Source organism: Paramisgurnus dabryanus, chromosome 12, assembly GCF_030506205.2.
Source record: "Paramisgurnus dabryanus chromosome 12, PD_genome_1.1, whole genome shotgun sequence".
NCBI classification, from domain to species: Eukaryota; Metazoa; Chordata; class Actinopteri; order Cypriniformes; family Cobitidae; genus Paramisgurnus; species Paramisgurnus dabryanus.
This window is the reverse complement of record NC_133348.1, coordinates 19,116,691-19,136,445: the sequence shown is the minus strand read 5'-3', so window position 1 is coordinate 19,136,445 and position 19,755 is coordinate 19,116,691. Positions and strand designations below refer to the sequence as shown.

Here is a 19,755-nt window from a genome sequence, read left to right as displayed (position 1 = left end):
CTTGATAGTGACCCAGCAACTTGTAAACCCACCTGTGGTCTGTGGACGTTGGCATGAACGATCAATTTACTTCTCCTTTCCTTTTTTTTGGCAGTCTGTAAAACTATAGATCCGAATTCTTGTTAATCTGTTAGTACAGTCTATTGCACAATCGCTTTTTCCCATTTAGACGCGTTTCCCGCGTTTTCGCTGAATTCACACTGTACACAAATGCTGCCGATCTGTCTTTTGCCACTCAGTGGGCGTAACCGCAGGCACTTTCACCGAAGGTGACGTCACGTGAGCACAAATGGTTTGAACGTCTGAAAGAAGTAGCTTACGACCTACGACGCGAGAAAGACGCGAGGCGTTGCGTTATTGCTTGGCATTTGTTTTGTTGGAGAAAACGAAAGTAATCAAGGCAACTGTAAACGTGTTTTGCAACGCATATTTTACACCACAATCGCGTGAAAATGGTCCTGAAAAACTTGCTGCCTTTTGCTTCAGGACTGTGGACAGAAACGGGTGCTCTGTTGTTGTTTTTCTTCCTGTTTCTTTTGATCGCAGACCGTCTGAGGAACACAAAAGCTAGAAACTATCCACCTGGACCGACACCTCTCCCCTTTATCGGGAATTTATTTAATCTGGATGCCAAACAACCTCACATTCACTTGACGAAGGTAAATCACAGTTGTTATGAACATAACATCTGTAATGAACATAACAAATCTGCACATGTACAGTATACATGTGTGTATATTGTACATGTGCAGATATGTTATGTTTATAACTAAAGATATTTCCCTAAACGTTACCAAATAAATAAATCAGCAGCATTCAAATTAGATATATGGCATACTGGCATTTTTTGACTAAAATAATAATAAATAATAATAATAATAAAGTAAATGTTAATTCTTTAATATTTTATTTAATCATTTTTACATAACTCTCTCCTCACTTATTCCCTACAGTTGTCAGATCATTATGGTAATATTTTCAGCCTGCGTCTGGGAAGTCTGAACACTGTTGTTGTGAATAAATACAGGATGGTAAAGGAAGCTCTTATGGATCAAGCAAACATTTTCACAGGCCGTCCAACTAATGATGTGCTTAAAAGAATAATGAAGTGCCAAGGTATATATTAATCTTTGTGAAAAAAGATCTATTATTCTTCTGTAAAGCTTATTATGTACATGTACATTAAGGGTTAAAGAACCATCCAGATGCATGCCTTTTGCTAGCACCTGTAATCACATTTTAATCACATATTTTTTCTGCCTATTAAGCTGCTATGTGATACTTTACACTGTGATGTCTGACAACAGGTGTAACCTTTAATAATGGCTACAGCTGGAAGCAACAGAGGCGTTTCACTCAAAGTACTCTCAAATATTTTGGTGTGGGAAAGAAGAGCTTGGAATCCAGCATCATGGAAGAGTACGAATTCCTGCACCAGGCAATTATGGATACCAATGGTACACTGTCTGTTTTTTTGTTGATGCTTTCAAGTTTGTTAATGTTAGAACCACATATTATGTTTGTTTTAAGACTTTCAAATTTATGTTACCTCATGTTATTGGATGACCATACTGAGTTGGAATTTTACACTTTAACATCCTCTTAGGGGTGCCATTCGACCCCCATTATTTTATTAATAATGCTGTCTCCAACATCATCTGCTGCATGGTGTTTGGAAGGAGGTTTGAGTACACGGACCAGAGGTTTCTAAACATGCTAGGTCTGTTGTCTAAAGCCCTAAAACTACAAGCATCAGTGTGGATACAGGTAGTCGCTGACTGAATAACAGTATTGATGATGATTATAAATCTGATAATAATATATAAGGAGTTCAGATGCAAAACCCTTTATGTGAGCTACTTATCCATTATTCATTTATAGCTTTATGGGGCTTTTCCTGCTATAATGGATCTTCTGCCAGGACCTCATAAGGACCTTTTCTCCTGCTTCGAACAAGTTCGTGATTTTATTAAAGAAGAGGTTGATAAACATTATGAAGACTGGGACAGTTCATCACCCAGAGATTTTATAGATTGCTATCTTACTGAGATGCAGAAGGTACTTTCTTGTTTACATTTAACAAAAAAATAATATATTTTAATAAAGCTGAGGATAAAACTCCCATTTCCGAGGACTCCCTGTGCTGTTTATAATGCCTCTGTGTTGTTTATAGAGAAAAGACGATCTGGAAGCAGGATTTCATGAAGAGGGTCTGCATTACAGCGTTCTTGATTTGTTTGTGGCAGGAACCGAGACCACATCAACCACACTTTTGTGGGCTTTTGTGTATATGATGAAATACCCAGAAATCCAAGGTAATATTTTCCAAATTCTTCTAAATGTGTCTAATGAATATGTTATGTGTTTTACATAATGATTTTTGTAGGTGTTTTGTTTCGTTATTTTACTATAGTGATTGTAGATTTGTTTCTTTTTTAAACAAGCCAAATTTAGTAGTATGTTAAGGGGCGGTTTCCCAGACAGGGGTTATCCTAATCCAAGACTAAAATGGATGTTTGAGCTGCCTTAATTTAAAAACATCTTGCACTGACGTATTTTAACATATATCAGTGCCACTGTTTTGTCTCAAGATCTACACCAGTTTTTTTTTGTAAGGTTTGTTTTTAAAAACTAAATGTCTTTATATAACTAAGACATAGTCCTGAATTAATCTAAACCCTGTCTGGGAAACCGACATATAATGTTTTGTGTTTACACATTCAGAAAAGGTTCAAGCAGAAATAGACAAAGTAGTTGGACGATCCCGCCGACCCAGGATAGATGACAGAGCCAACATGCCATACACTGATGCTGTCATTCATGAGGTCCAGAGAAAAGGCAATGTTGTGCCACTCAGTGTGCCAAGAATGACCAATGAGAATACAGTATTAGGGGGATATTTCATTCCAAAGGTGAGACACAAAACCTCAGGAAACTTAACTTAAGAAATTTAACTCTACGCAAGGTAGTTTTATTCAGCCAGATCAGGAGTTATTCTTAAACGTTAAGTGAGATTTGTTGTTTTGAAGTGGTTCAGAAATCTACAAATTGACCATTACAACTTAAAGGAAACCGCCGACTTTTTGGGACTTTACCTTGTTCACCGTATCCCCCAGAGTTTAATAAGTCCATACATACCTTTTTCATCTCTATGCGTGCCGTAACTTTGTCTGACACACCCAACGCTAGCCTAGCTTAGCACAAAGACTGGAAGTAAATGGCTCCAGCTAGCATACTGCTCCCAATAAATAACATCAATATTTTCCTATTTATATGTTGTGGTTTGTATAGTCACAGCGTGTACAAATTACAAGGTCATATGAGACACAGCCATCTTTTAACCGTATACATACTGGGAACTATATTCTCAGAAGGTGAAGCACTGCTACTTTGACACTTGCGCAAACTCTGCTCCTCACCACGGGGCTTCTCAAGTGCTGTGAGCAAATAACTCTGCTTAAGTAGCAGTGCTTCAAATCACAACATATAATTAGGAAAATGTTTGTGTTATTTTGTCACTTATTGGGATCAATATGCTAGCTGGAGCCATTTACTTCCAGGCTTTGTGCTAAGCTAGACTAGCAGTGGGTGCGTCAGACAGTAACAGGACCCATGGAGATGAAAGAATATGTATGGACTTATCTAACTCTGGGGGATACGGTAAATAAGTTAAAGTCCCTAAAAGTTAGCATGTTTCTTTAAGCTCCTTGTTTACAATCAGATTATATTTTCCTGGTAAACAAATGACAACATACCATTAACCCACTATCCATTTCTCTTAAATGAAATATGCAGCATGGAATCTCTTAATGTTGATGTCTGTTGTTTCTTAGGTTGTCTAATGTCAGTATTCAATATTTTTATTCAAAGGGTACACAAATCATACCAAACCTGACATCAGTACTTTCTGAGGAGACAATGTGGAAGTCACCAAATTTATTTGACCCCCATAATTTTCTCAACACTGAAGGAAGGTTTGAAAAACCTGAGGCTTTTATTCCTTTCTCAGCAGGTACATGTTAAAAAATGTAATAATTCTGAGTTTTATTGTAAGCATTTGTTTATTTTCTCATTTGCAAGCAACTGTATATGCTATATAAACTTTAATGTGTTTTTTCCTCTTAGGAAAACGCTCATGCCCAGGAGAAACGCTTGCACGTACGGAGCTGTTTCTCTTCTTCACGTCCCTTTTACAATCTTTCAGTCTCTCTCCTGCAGTGGGAACTCAAATAAGCCTAGACTTTAAATTTGGAATGACACTTTCCCCAAAGCCATTCAAAATAAGTTTCATTCCCCGTTAGTAGGACTACACAAATTTTGTTGCACTGCACGTATTGTATTTTAAAAAACTGATGTTGTACTGATTTATGTCCAAGTAAAATTGTCTCTGTAACAAACAAATGTTACCTTCAGGGAGCAGGTGAAAATGTCATGCATTCCTTTTCTCATCTAACATTCCAGGCATGATGGACATGGCTACAGGCTATGGAGGATGAAGGATGACTTGAGTGTAAATATATAAATAAATGAATACATAAATGCAAAAATAAGTAATGAATTAAACAAAGAACTAAATCAATAAATGCAAAAATACAGAAAGTATTAATTATAATTAAACCCAGAAATAAATAAATATATAAACACAGATATAACTAAAAAATATTTTTGTCAAAAGTATCAGCTTTTAATTTTATCATTTTTGCACCGTTTGTGTTATACTACATTTATTTATGCAGTTCTGCATTTATTTATTTGTGTATTTCTGTGTCCGTATGTTAATAAGGGCAGTCCCAACCTCTCTCGATTCAGGATTGTTTAAATAGGAATGTTGTGGGTGTGGCTCCACTACTGCGGCTACAGTCCTTACCAGTGCCAGCTGGTGACTTCTCTTCCAGTTTGTAAGGCTTAGATGAGAGGGTGTAGTAAAGAACTGCACATGGAGTAACTGATTTTGTGTGCGAGATAAAATATGATTTTTTTATTTTAAGTGAAATGATAAAGGGGTAAGAAAAAAGCAAAACTGAATAAATAGATGTAAATAAAGTTACATATGATTAATCTGTGTTACTTTGTGTTTACCAATAAACAATACTGCAAAAATTACTCTTGGAACCCAGCCCATGATGATTTCTCAGGCAATGTTTTTAAAAAAACCTAGAAAAAACCGATGAGTGGCCATGGGGCTAGTAAAACATACTTCGCTTATGAATACATATATAAAAGCATGCATACACGCATATAAACATTTGCATACATGTATACTATTGGATGCTTAAGCAAATACCTATGAAATACGTGTGCACACTAATGTTGAATTCATACCAATACATCTTAAGTTAGTAATGCATACATAGAAACTTGTGAATAACTTGTATATACATGTAAACTTCATGCACGTTTACATATATAAACTTGATTCACACACATCACTTGAACATACATATAACCATGCAAGTCAAATACACATGTGAAGTATCACTATTAATCTACCAATGTCTATGTTCGACTAAAAATAAAATTATCTTATATGAGCATCATTATAGCCTGTTGATTTCTGCTGTTTTCTCTGAATGCTAGTGGTTCTCATTATTCCTGGATCTGGAGGCCTACTGCACATTTCGATTGTCTTCTTTATTTAACACACCCGATTCAAATCATCAGCTCATTAGCAGAAATCTCCATGAACTGAACTGAGACCATAAGAAAGATAAGAAAGAGATCCAAAATGTGCAGAGCAGTGGGCCTCCACACCCAAACGTCACCCTGAGTGATAGTTTAGTGGAATGTGCCGATGGCTAAGTGCCTAAAATGCCACGCCCCTTAATTTAAAAACCGCCCATCATGCCACTCCCTCGTTGAAAATTCTACATCATTAGCTAACCTTAAAGGAATATTCCATTTTCTTTAAAGAAAAATCCAGATAATTTACTCGCCACCATGTCATCCAAAACGTTGATGTCTTTCTTTGTTCAGTCGAGAAGAAATTATGTTTTTTGAGGAAAACATTGCAGGATTTTTCTCATTTTAATGGACTTTAATAGAGCCCAACATTTAATACTTAACTCAACACTTAACAGTTTCTTTCAAAGGAGTTTCAAAGGACTATAAACGATCCCAAACGAGGCATAAGTGTCTTATATAGCGAAACGATTGTCATTTTTGATAAGAAAAATAAAAAATATCCACTTTTAAACCACAACTTCTCGTCTAGATCAGGTTGTGATGCGTGATGTGACCCCACGCAATACGTCATGACGTCAAGAGGTCACAGAAGACGAACGCGAAACTCTGCCCCAGTGTTTACAAATGTGTTGAAAGAGGACCGTTCCTACGTTGTTGTATGTCAACTGATACTAATTAATGTCTTTGTGTCAGTTTATTGTTTACAATGGTCCGCAAATGTGCGTTTTATATATGTAACGTGACCTCCCTACGTCACTACGCATTTACGTTAGGTTGCGCTGGATCAGACCTAGACGAAAAGTTGTGGTTTAAAAGAGCATATTTTTTATTTTTCTTGTCAAAAATGACAATCGTTTCTCTAGATAAGACCCTAATGCCTCGTTTGGGATCGTTTATAGACCTTTGAAACTCCGTTGAAAAAACTGTTAAGTGTTGAGTTAAGTATTAAATGTTGGGCTCTATTAAAGTCCATTAAAATGAGAAAAATCCTGCAATGTTTTCCTCAAAAAACATAATTTCTTCTCGACTGAACAAAGAAAGACATCAACATTTTGGATGACATGGTGGTGAGTAAATGATCTGGATTTTTCTTTTCAGAAAATGGAATATTCCTTTAACAGGATTGTCGCACTATCGGTCTGTTGGGGTGTGGTGAGGTAAAACCCCTGCAAAAATGACTCCCCTCATTCCCCACTTCCCAAGGTAGACGGTGGGAGATTTCGTGTTATCAGACGATCTCTGGTGATGGATAACCCAGTTTTTTTAATGTAACCGCTACGCTTTTCAACAAAGCAAATAAAAACCTCAGCAGAAGTTTTAAACAAAATGCTAATTTTCATGTATGAAACTTACATTTTGAATGTACAATATTTTTCTTCTGCTGTCTAATGTTTAGATGACTGCAAATTTTAACTTGCATACATTTTATCTATAGGTTATTGGTAAAAAAAAAAAATCAACAAGCACGTTGTTTGTGGGTGTTGACATACTTTTTGTTTGAAAATGAACATTTCACTAAATTTAAGCTTTTAAGTCTTATCAAAATACCGTAATAAATATTATCTCCACAAGATCTCACTGAGTTATTCTGTTATGTCTATCTTGTACCATTTCATTTAAAGGAACAGTATGTAGGATTGTGGCCAAAACTGGTATTGCAATCACAAAACTTGTGGCTAAAACTGGTACTGCAATCATACAACTGGTGGCCAATACACAAAATGACAACATAAACATCAATTGAGGGCTGCAACTCCACTTTTCAATAAATAATTTATATGTTTCAATAAACATATCAATTGTATTAATAACCTAATTAAGCACCTATATTTGTTTCTTTGTATCAAAAGGTGACTACTGTATTTCAACCCTGTAAAACTGTACAATTGACCCCAGTCTCTCCTACTTTATCAGACCAGTTGATGTACCACATAGCACATTTTAAGTGAATTATTTCCTATTCTGTCCAAAGTAATACAATTTTATCAAAAGTCATGTTTATAATCAATACTTTGCAGTTTGCAGAAAAATATGGCAAAATCTTCAGCATTAGAATTCTTGGTCCAAGAATTGTTGTGTTGCACGGGTATAAACTAGTAAAGGAGGTGTATGTACAACAAGGGGACGATTCGCTGATCGACCCCATCTACCTTTATTTTACTTTATTAAAAACAGCGGTAAGCCAGAATATTTAAATGCTAGGCTTGTTCTCGCATTTGTTTAATCTGTTTATTTTCCTTATGGATTACAAGTAGCCTTGACTCCATAGCTTTTGCTGTCAGAGAGAAATGAGAAATGTTTTTGTGTCATCGTTTGATTTAAGTGTTATGTGCACGGGTTTGATTGGCTCCAGTGGCTATAAATTGAAGCAACAGAGAAGATTTGCACTTTCAACACTCAGGAATTTTGGTTTGGGAAAGAAAAGCCTTGAACCATCCATCCATCTTGAATGTCGCTCTCTGAATGAGGCCATTTCAAATGACCATGGTGCATTATAACGGTTCTCTTTATGTGGCCATTAAGGTACCAAATTAAAAGCATTTGGAGTCAGAAGCACAGCACTGTACAGCTATCACTGTAATGTTTCCAGGTAGACCATTTGATCCTCAGGTCCTGCTGAACAACGCTGTGTCAAACGTGATTTGTTTCCTTATGTTTGGTAATCAATTTGAGTACAGCGACAATGAATTCCACTCTTTGTTGTTGAAGATCAATGAGGCTGTGTATCTGACGGCAGGCATCTGGGCTCAGGTATTCATTTTCACTTTTCTCACAGTGACAGAAAAAACATACTGAAATAGTTTACATTACACTAAGTTAATTCAGCTGTTTTTATTTGCTCAGCTGTGATGTTTTGTTGTTCTTTCTTTAGCTTCTTAATATGTATCCATGGATCATGAGGTCGCTGCCTGGACCACACCAGAAAGTAATTGTTTTGTTGAAAGACTTAATTGACTTTGTCCGAGAGGGGGTAACTGCACACAGGGTGGACTATGATCCATCAGATCTTCAAGACTACATTGACTGCTTTCTTGGTGAGATGGAAAAAGTAAGGACCCTTTAGGCAAGTGGTCTGGTGATCATAAATAGATTGCATGGACGTTCTTCTCTTTTATGTTGTTTAGTTTAAGGAGAACAGAGCTGCTGGTTTTGACGTAGAGAACTTGTGCATCTGTACGCTGGATCTGTTTGTGGCAGGAACTGAGACCACCTTATTATACTGGGGTCTTCTCTTTATGATTAAATATCTTGAGATACAGGGTGAGTGACTATAAGAAATAACTGAACAATTAGCTTTTTTCACAATAGTGTTTTTGTCGTCTTATAAGACCTCAAAAATAAATTTCTCTACTTTGTATTTTCAGCTAAAGTTCAGGAGGAGATTGATCATGTCGTGAGTGGAGAACGGCAGCCATCTTTATCATACAAAGACAAGCTGCCCTACACCAATGCTGTCATTCATGAAATTCAAAGAATTGGAAACATTGTTCCACTAAACATTGCTCGAGTTGCTGTGGAAAGTATCCAGATAGGAAAATACTTTATCCCAAAGGTGGGCCAAGTAAAAATTTTTAAGTCTTTGCACCTAAATAATTTTATATGTGGGGTATTTATATACACTCTAAAAAATGGTGCTAAATAGTACTTAAAGCTTGTAAGTATAGGGGATGCATTTTTTGCGCTATATTCCAGCACCTCTGCAGAACCATAAGTGATGCTAAAGCACGACTATAGCACACCTTATGGTTCTACATTGGTGCTAAATATCACTAAAAATGGTTCCCCTGTGATTCCTAGCCATTTTTAGTGCTATTTAGCACCATTTTTTAGGATGTAGGTAAATGCTATGCTACAAATATTGTGCTTACTGTTTATTAGTGTTAATTTTGAGTAGAAATGTGCTACAGTGGTGTTTACTATCTTACCCTTGTAAAGAAAGCGGGTCTGTTGTGGTTCTGCAGGGCACAATGGTGACTGGCAGTTTGACATCGGTGCTGTTTGATGAATCTGAGTGGGAGACACGTACTCTTTTAACCCAAATCACTAGATGCTGAGGGCAAATTCAGGAGAAGAGATGCCTTTTTGCCTTTCTCTATATACCCCTTCAAGGTTTGTAAACATTGAATGACTATCAGGTGGGCGCGCAGCATGGAGTCAAACTGTTCATACCATTTAGGCTTTCTAGTTTAATCTAACAGAGCTGAAAAATTATGACTTACCTGAAATGAAGTGAGCACTACAAACACAGGCCTCTTTGATCGTTGCATTGTCCCAGTCTGCAGGTTTAATTGTTTGCATCCACAGATATTGTATTTTTTGTTTTTGAGATTCTGCAGGAATCCCGAAAAACTTAACGGCAGACCTGGTGCGATTTTCAAAGCCCACGACGCAAGTATGCATGTTTGACAATACCGAATAATACGCAACTCAATCTGCTGTAATGACTTTTCTGGCCCCGACATGCCCAGTGGGAACCACCTGTGAAGTGAACTGTGTCTGTAGGGGTCTATAGGTACAGCACAACTATGTTTATTTCTTAGTTTTAAATTATTGTATTAGCAAGTAGGCACTTGCGTGTCTGTATGTGTATGTCTTGTGTTTTTACCACCGGCCCTTGCAGATTTGCAAAGCAAAAACTATATTTTTTCTATGTTGTATAATGGTATTTTTTATGTACCTGCAGGTGTGAGGCCCAGCTTGGATTTTAAACTTGGAGCCACTCACTGTCAAAGTCAAAGTATCTTTATTTATCTCCCTAGGGAGAAATTTGGTTTGGAGATAAGTCCTCAGCCATACAAATTATGTGCAGTGCCACGCTAAACAATACACACAAGTATATGTTCATAGATTCCTAATGGTATAAAGTAGTTACAAATTATAATATTTTTCTTTTTAGTAATTATAGAATTACAATTCGGCTACTGTAGGTGTAGAATCAGTAGTAACTGTGAATTTCAGTTTGCATCATTCTAATGCATATGAATACTAAAAGTATATAAAAAAGTATGTGCTGGTTTACGGAAAAATAATTAATTTATGCCAGTTTTAAGTGGTTTGAGATACCACAGACCTTCTTGTCCCACACACACACACAAATGTACCTGCAATTCATCATAACTTATGTTTCAAATAGAACACTTTAATAGAATGAATATTGAGGTTATGCCAGTCCTACAACAGAAAGGTTATTGGAGATCAGCCAAACATTCCTCTTTGGCAGCACGTGAAGGGAAGCCTATGGCACTGTTTTCAGTTGTTTTGCTTATCTGGAATGTACATCATTAAATTTATTTAAGTCTTCAACGTGTCAGCATTTTTTTCTATTTAAACGCTATTAAAGCCATATGTAAATAATTATGTAAGCCTATAGGGACCTTATCACCCCTTTAGTTCTGTCCTCACTTTAGTACTTTTCTCTTGGTACTAAAGTCCCTTTCACGTTTATGGTTGAATATAGCAGTGAACCGTCAGCAAAGAACTAATATTGACAAGAAGTGAAAGCTAATATAACCTTCCATTGCAACACCAGCGCTCAGCGGCAATCCTACGCTTTCGCCATTTTGGAGTAAAAGCGACTCGGCAGTCCATTGCTGTCTGCTTTGTTGTAAAACAATCACTAGACTAGTGATCATCAAATTCTTTGAACAGTTTGTTTTACAGACTTTCCCTACTAAAAAATCCAGCTAAGACCAGCATAAGCTGGTGAGCTGGTTTTAGCTGATATTGCTGGTGTAGCGAGCTGGTCTAGCTGTGTTTTGGTCACTTTTTAAGCTGGGGTAGCTATGTTTTGGTCACTTTTTAAGCTGGGGTAGCTATGTTTTGGTCACTTTTTAGCTGTTCTAGCTGGACTTAGCTGGTCTGGCTGAATGACCAGCTGACCCACCAGCTTGACCAGCTTTGCCAGGCTAGGAGGACCAGCTTAAACCAGCTACTGCCACCTTTAACCAGCTTGTGTTGGTCTTTTCAGTAGGGTTGTGTCTTCTTTTCACAAATCTTTGCTCTCTAGAAATCATGTTTCGATTATAATGATTTTAAGTTCAAGTATTAAAATTATAAACACCAATATATGAAATTAAATTAAATTAAATTAAATTAAGGACATGCAAAAAAAGCCATTATGTCTAGAAAATATTTAATTGTTCAATTATGTGTTCCAGGGGATTAAAACCTACGATTTATTCAAACCTAGTTAAGTAATAGTAAATGTTTAAAGTTACACAAAATGAAAATACTCAATGTAGGCTAAAACTGCCTCGATCTCACACGTTGGCATTTTCACTCCAAAATGGCAGACCCGCTTGCAGAGCTCCACCTTTTTTTTTTTTTTTTTTTTTTTCTTTTTTTTTGCGGAGCTCCACCTAGTGGCTATTACAAAAAAGAATCCGAGTTTCGTCTCTTGAGTTCTATACTCTTGATTATAGTCAGTTATTATCTCTAGTCTTCAACAGTCTTTGGCAATACAACGCAGAAGTCAAGGAAATGTCTGTGATGGATCTGCTACAGCTTTACGAGTGGATCGACATCAAGTGCATTTTAATATTTTTATGTGTGTTTTTGTTATTTAGTGATTATATCCGAAATAAACCTCCGAAAAACTTTCCTCCAGGACCCTGGTCTTTGCCGATCATTGGAGATCTTCATCATATCGATCACACGAGAATCCATCTTCAGTTTTCAGAGGTAGCAGCTTCAGTCATAAAGTTGTTGTATTATTATTTGATTAGCTGTGTTAAACGCAGATACTGCAGACTATACCTTTCATTTCTAACAATTAAAAAATAATTTTTTCAAGGATGCCAAAGTAAGTTGTCAGTATGACAAAATGTTACGTGCGACTGTTAAGGATCTTTTCTTTTCAATCTTTTTTATCGTTAGTATAATGTAGTAAGATTTATCAAATCACGCGAAAAGCCCAAAAAGCAGTGATTTACCGTGAATTTTCTTAATTTTCTTGAATTTGCTTAACAATATTGCTTTTAAAAAACGTTATTACATACCATACCTGGCAAAAATTCATAAGATAAACACACAGAAGCAAAAAAAAAATATTATTCCGCCAAGCAATGTATTTTTTAGAAGCAGAATGGTTGGCAAGCAACACATTACCCTTTGGTAATACTTGCGTAATGTGGCCACAGGTGTATTTCTGACGTTAGTAGGCGTGTTCTATCTACATCATGTGGCTCTGCGCAGACCGATCAGCATGTGACATCAAAGTACCGCGAGCGGGATTCGAAGGCAAAACTTTGATGGCATAGGTCGAAGGTTCTGCGCAGAGACGCATGGAATCTTTAACCATGGACTAAATAATACCTTTACTATAATTAAAGCAGTAAATATAACACATTTTATGTTACATTAAAACTATATCTGTCCTTTGTATTTAAAACCTTTCCAATACATGTTTTTTCACACCATATTTTGCAGTTTGCAAAAAAATATGGCAACATCTTCAGCATTAGAATTGGTCCAAGAATGGTTGTGTTGAATGGGTATAAACTAGTAAAGGAGGTGTATGTACAACAAGGTGACAACCTCGCTGATCGACCCATTATACCTTTATTTGAGTTCTTTGAAAACAGAGGTGAGTGCTGGAATCTTAAAATGTCAGGATGATTATTTATTCTTATCTTAACTGTTAATTGTCAGCTATTATTTTACATTATGATTAAGATTAAGACTACTATGAAGAATAACATAAATTAATCTAATAAATGTTTATCAAAATCCACATTTGTGTCCTTGTATGATTTAATAAATTGCTGTTAGATTCACACATGCTGTTAAAGACATGAGAAATGTTGACATTTAACTGTAAATAGTGTTATGTAAACAGGTTTAGTTGCCTCCAGTGGTTATAAATGGAAGCAACAGAGAAGATTTGCACTTTCAACACTTAGGAATTTTGGATTGGGAAAGAAAAGCCTTGAACCATCCATCCACCTTGAATGTCGCTTTTTCAATGAAGCCATTGCAAATGAACATGGTGTGTATTAATAGTTATTTTTACGTGAGGTTTGTCGGAGGTACATTGTAACTAACTACAGTTACTTATGTTTCCAGGTAGACCATTTGATCCTCAGGTCCTGCTGAACAACGCTGTGTCAAATGTGATCTGTGTCCTTGTGTTTGGTAATCGATTTGAGTACAGCGACAATGAATTCCAGTCTCTGTTGAAGAAGATCAGTGAGGCTGTGTATCTTGAGGGCGGCATATGTGCTCAAGTATACATTTCAACTCTTTCATAGAGTCACAGAAAAAAACATACTTTACTAAGTTATATTATACTTAGTTCTCCTTTTCTTTAGCTTTATAACATGTTTCCATGGATCATGAAGCGACTGCCTGGATCACACCAGAAAATAATTGCTCTGTGGATGGAGGTTATTGACTTTGTTCGTGAGAAGGTGAATACACACAGGGTGGACTATGATCCATCAGATCCTCGAGACTACATCGACTCCTTCCTTAGTGAGATGGATAAAGTAAGAATATTTCTGGGTTGTCTGTAACTGAAGGTGTTCTAGTAAGCATAGCTTTATTGGTATAGCTAAAAATATTTTATGTTGTTTAGTTGAAAGACGACAAAGATGCTGGGTTTGACATAGAGAACTTGTGCTTCTGTACAATGGATCTATTTGTGGCAGGAACTGAGACCACCAGCACCACCTTATACTGGGGTCTTCTCTGCATGATCAAATATCCTGAGATACAGGGTGAGTGTGATTGCTATTAGAAATAGTTTTCCACAATAGTCCTAATATCCTCTTTTTTTAGAATATTGTGAACATACACACATTAGGAACTCGTGCATTTGTATCTTCAGCTAAAGTTCAGGAGGAGATTGATCGTGTTGTGGGTGGGGAACGGCAGCCATCTTTATTTGACAAAGACAAGCTACCCTACACCAATGCTGTCATTCATGAAATCCAAAGAATTGGAAATATACTTCCAATAAACCTTGCCCGAGTTGTTGGGGAAACTACCCAGATCGGAAAATACTCTATTCCAAAGGTGGGCCTTGTTAAAGCTTTGTTTTAAACATTGTAAATCCTAAATGATTTTGTAAGTAGGGCATTTATTTTATGGTAATGCTACAAATGTTTAGCACTTTTTTAGCGTTTAACCTTGTTCAGAAAGTGGGTTTGTTGATTTAATAGGGCACGCTGGTTACTAGCAACTTGACGTCGGTGCTGTTTGATGAATCTGAGTGGGAGACACCGCATTCTTTTAACCCAAATCACTTCCTAGATGCTGAGGGCAAATTCAGGAGAAGAGATGCATTTTTGCCTTTTTCTATAGGTACAGCATAACTATGTTTATTTCTTAGTTTAATTATTGTATTAGCAAGTGTCTTATGTTTTTACCACCGGCCCTTGCAGATGTGCAAAGGAAAAACTGTATATTTTCTATGTTATATAATGTTATGTCACAGTATATTTTTTTACTTTTTATGTTTTTTATTTAGGAAAGAGAGTTTGTCTTGGTGAGCAGCTGGCACGGATGGAACTCTTTCTCTTTTTCTCCTCTCTGCTTCAGCGTTTCACGTTGTCTTCACCAGCAGGTGTGAAGCCCAGCTTGGAATTTAAACTTGGAGCCACTCACTGTCCTCAGCCATACAAATTATGTGCAGTGCCACGCTAAACAATAACACACAAGGATATGTTTATGGATTGCTGATGGTACAAAGTAGTTACAAGTTATAAAATTGTTCTTGTAATTGTAGAACAGGAGTTGGCCACTGTAGAATCAGTAGTAACTGTGAATTTCAGTTTGCATCCTTCTAATGCATATGAATACTGTAAGTATATAAAAAAGTATGTGCTGGTTTATGGAAAAGAATAATTTTATATCAGTTCTGAGTGGTGTGAGATACCGCATCAAATTTTGTCTTCTTACCGCGGACCCTCTTGTCTCACACACACACACACACACACACACACACACACACAAATCCTGCAATTCATCATAACTTATTTTTCAAATATTTGAACACTTTAATACAATGAAAACTGAGGTTTATGCCAGTCATACAACAGGTCCTTGGAGATCAAACGTTCCTCTTTGGCAGCATGTGATATGGCAGAAGAACTATTTTTAGTTATTTTGCTTATCTGGAACGTGTCAGCATTTGTTTTCTATTTAAACCCACAGTTTAGCTATTAAAGGCGCCTTATAAATAATAATGTAAGCCTAGGGAGCTTATCGCCCCGTAGTTCTGTCCAAACTTTAGTACCTCTCTCTTTAGTACCAAAGTCCGTTTCACGTTTATGATTGTATATCATGGGCGTAGATTTAGGGTGGGACGCTAGGGACATGTCCCTAGCAATATTCAGGGAAGACTGAATTGTCCCTAGCAATAATTTCGACCAAACAATTAATCTGTATTTATATATAACCACTAATGTCCTTCTTATTCTTGTGTTTTCTATTTTTTACTTATTATATTTTTTTTCAGGAATCATTTAAATGAGACTAGAAATCTTTTGCAATCCCGTTCTGTAAAAATGACGCTCTATGTGGTACACAAACGGTTAACAACTTTCGTTCTCTGCAATGCCCGCCTCCGTAACTCACATCGCTAATATGATTGGCTTTGCATTTCTTGAGTCCCGCCTCTCTAATCTTATTGCTAATATGATTGGATTAGCATTTCTTGAGTCCCGCCTCTCAAATTCTTTTTTTTTTATTTTTTTTTTTTATTATTTGCAGTCAACAATAGTACAATGAGAAATATTCAATCAAACAAAAGTATACAATTTTTAAATCAACAAGCCAGAGTTATTTAAAATAAATAAATTAACAAAGAGAGAGAGAAGGAAAAAAATGATGTCATTCAACTAGCAATGTCATATTTGCTTGTAATCATGTGAGCTCTGTCAGATTTTTTACTGTTACAGTTCTTTAGCATAGTACAGTAATTCTTAAGCTCATTTTTAAAGTGCACGAAGTTTGGTTTGGAGTCAGACCATTTTACCTTATGAATGTGAAATTTCCCCAGTAAAATCAACATCTGAATAAGATATTCCTTTTCTTTATCAAGTGTTTGATCATTGAAGTATATTAATATGTCCAGTCCAGTTAGCTGTAAAACAATGTTCAGTTTTTTCATAATAAATCTTTCCAATTCAACCCAAAACATCTTTGTGTGTATACAATGAAAAAATAAATGAAAAATGGTTTCCTTTTCACCTTGACAAAAACAACATAAATAATCAATATCCAATTTAAACCTTTCCAACACATGCTTAACCGGGTATATCCTATGCATTATTTTAAAAGAGACTTCTTTTATTTTATTATTTATAAAAAATTTGTCCACTGTTCGCCAAGCTTTCCGCCAATTCACATTCCCAAAAACAGAAGTCCAAAAAAAACGAGCTGGAGGATAAACAATTCTATTAAATTTGTTTCTAATATAGTTATTTGTGATTCTGTTTTGCAATATATTTATATCCCCAATAAATATTTTGTTCTTTATGTCAATAAGGTTTGGATCTCCATCTTGTGATACATTTTTAAAAAGAGTCAATACCTTTTGGGGAATCGCATCCATCACAACAGCAAATTCCTTGGGTTTAATGGGTATTTTAAATCTATCCAAAAATTCTTTATACGTTAATAAATTCCCATCTTTATTTAGTAACTGACTAACTAGTACAATATTATTTTCATACCAATGGTCAAAGAAAAGTGTTTTGTTTTTATACAGCATATCTTTATTGTTCCAAATGTAGAATCTCCTAGGGGAAAAGTTGTATTCATAGGCCAGAGTCCAAGCCAAGAGAGCTTGTTTATGAAAATTAGCAAGTTTAACTGGTAGTTTTTCAATTGAATAATTACATTTTAATAAAAATGCAAGGTCACCCATTTGTTTAAACAAATAGTTTGGAAACGAATTCCATATACTATCTTTATTCTTTAGATATTGAATAATCCAATTTATTTTAAATACCTTGTTTAATGTGTCATAACTCAGTACTTCTAAGCCACCGTGATCTTTGGAATTACATAAGATTTCTTTTTTCAGATAGTGTGGTTTATTCCTCCAAATAAATTGAAAAAGCATTTGATCTAATTTTTTTGTGACTTTGGGAGGAACATCCAATGATAAAGACGTATACACTGACCTAGAAACCCCTTCAGCTTTTGACAATAATACCCGTCCCTGAATTGACAAGTCCCTTTGCAACCAAATATTAAACCTCTTACTAATTTTATCAATAATTGGGTTAAAATTTAAATTATTCCGTAAATGTTCATCTTTACAAATCACCACTCCAAGATACACTACTTGATTTTCCACTGGAATATTACATATTTGGTTTACCGAACATTCTTTCAAAGGAAACAAAACTGATTTATTCACATTCATTCTTAGCCCAGATGCAATGGAGAATTCTTTCATACAATTCACTGCCTTAAAGATTTCATTTCTGTCTTTTAAAAACAAAGTGGTGTCGTCTGCAAACTGACACAACCGAAATTCTTTCCCTAAAGCTGTAATACCCTGAAAATTTCCTTTTTTAATATGAAGAGACATTATCTGCATTGCCAACAAAAATAAAAAAGGAGAAATCGGACATCCTTGCCTTATTCCTCTACCCATTTCAAATCTTCCAGATGTCCCATTTGCTAATTTAACAGAACTGGTACAACCTTTGTATAAAGTTTTAATAGAATTTAAGAAATAGTTACCAAATCCAAAAAAATTAATTGCTTTAAACAAAAAACTGTGCTCTATTGTGTCAAATGCCTTGTGAAAATCGATTAATAAAATAAAACTTTCATCTAAAATATATTCATTATAGTCCACCATATCCAGAACCAGTCTAATGTTATTACTAATGTGTCTTCCTTGTATAAATCCAGTCTGTTCCTCATCTATAATATCTTTTAATCCTTTCTTCATTCTCTTGGCAAATATTAAGGCAAACAATTTTGCATCATTATTTAATAAACTAATGGGTCTCCAGTTCTCTAAATGAAAATGATTTTTGTTTGGCTTTGGGATTAGGGTAATGACACCTTGTTTTAAAGAAGTGGGCAATTCTCCTTTTTCTATAGATTCCTTATATACATCCAACAAAAATGGGGCTAATTCATTTTGAAAGACCTTATAAAATTCAGAAATAAAACCGTCATTGCCTGGAGATCGATTGTCTTTAAGATTTCCAATACATTCTTTAATTTCATCAAGCACTATTTCTTCATCACAAAAGTGCTTAAAATCATCACTAATAACTTTAGATTTATCTACCAAATTATTCAGAAAGCTATTTAGATCAGAAGGTACTACATTGGAAGTATACAGATCCTTATAAAACTGAGTAACAAACTGTGATATCTTTTTTGAATCTTCTTCCACTGCATTATTAATTAATAATTTACTAATAGAATTCATTTCACCATTTCTTTTTTCCAAATTAAAAAAATACTTAGTGTTTTTTTCTCCTTGTTCTATCCACTTATACCTTGATCTAATAAATGCACCTTCTGCCTTTTCTTCATAAATTGTATCCAATTGAACTTGTAATGATGATAAATCTGTTAATTCATGAACATTTAAAGTACCTTTACTAGATAAGTGCATTATTTCTTTTATAACTTCATTTTCTTTATATCTTTTAGTCAAGGCAATCGATTTCCCTAATGAAATAGCCAACTTTCTGATTTCATATTTCATTACCTCCCATTGCACACCGTAAACCTTGTTTAATTTAGCCTGAGACCAGTGTTTGTCAATTAGCTTTGTTACCATTCTTTTAAAATGATCATCATCTAATAATTTTTTATTCAGTTTCCAGTAACCTTTTTTGAATTTAGATTCAGCAGAATCACGTGAATTAATGGAAATGTTTATAGCCTTATGGTCAGTCAAAACAGATGGGTCTATAGAAATTAATTGGACAAACTTTTCTAAATCATCAGATATTAAGAAAAAATCTATGCGTGACTGTTGTGAATAATCCTTATTGTTCCATGTGTACATTCTTTTATCTGGATTTCTAAGTCGCCAAATATCAATTAAGCCTACTCGGGTACATACATCTTTAATTAAACTGTGAGTGT

At 35.4% G+C, this 19,755-nt stretch overlaps 2 protein-coding genes and 1 pseudogene across 2 annotated transcripts; all 3 read left to right on the top strand.

Annotated features, from left to right (window-relative positions):
• Nucleotides 1-278: 278 nt before the first annotated feature.
• cyp2v1 (cytochrome P450, family 2, subfamily V, polypeptide 1) lies at nt 279-5,103 on the top strand. The gene is made up of 9 exons (XM_065257061.1): nt 279-659; nt 954-1,116; nt 1,308-1,457; nt 1,607-1,767; nt 1,882-2,058; nt 2,174-2,315; nt 2,725-2,912; nt 3,871-4,012; nt 4,126-5,103. Exons 1-9 carry the CDS (start codon nt 453-455, stop codon nt 4,299-4,301), a joined length of 1,506 nt encoding a protein of 501 aa, XP_065113133.1. The 5' UTR covers nt 279-452; the 3' UTR covers nt 4,302-5,103.
• Nucleotides 5,104-7,640: 2,537 nt separating this feature from the next.
• Nucleotides 7,641-10,372, top strand: LOC135738615 (cytochrome P450 2J2-like; annotated as a pseudogene).
• A 1,699-nt stretch (nt 10,373-12,071) lies between these two features.
• On the top strand, nt 12,072-19,733 carry LOC135738877 (cytochrome P450 2J4-like). Its single transcript, XM_065257055.2, has 9 exons — nt 12,072-12,363; nt 13,111-13,267; nt 13,520-13,669; nt 13,747-13,907; nt 13,992-14,168; nt 14,258-14,399; nt 14,510-14,697; nt 14,844-14,985; nt 15,152-19,733. The coding sequence occupies exons 1-9, from the start codon at nt 12,163-12,165 to the stop codon at nt 15,325-15,327; spliced, it is 1,494 nt and encodes a 497-aa protein (XP_065113127.1). The 5' UTR covers nt 12,072-12,162; the 3' UTR covers nt 15,328-19,733.
• Nucleotides 19,734-19,755: the final 22 nt, after the last annotated feature.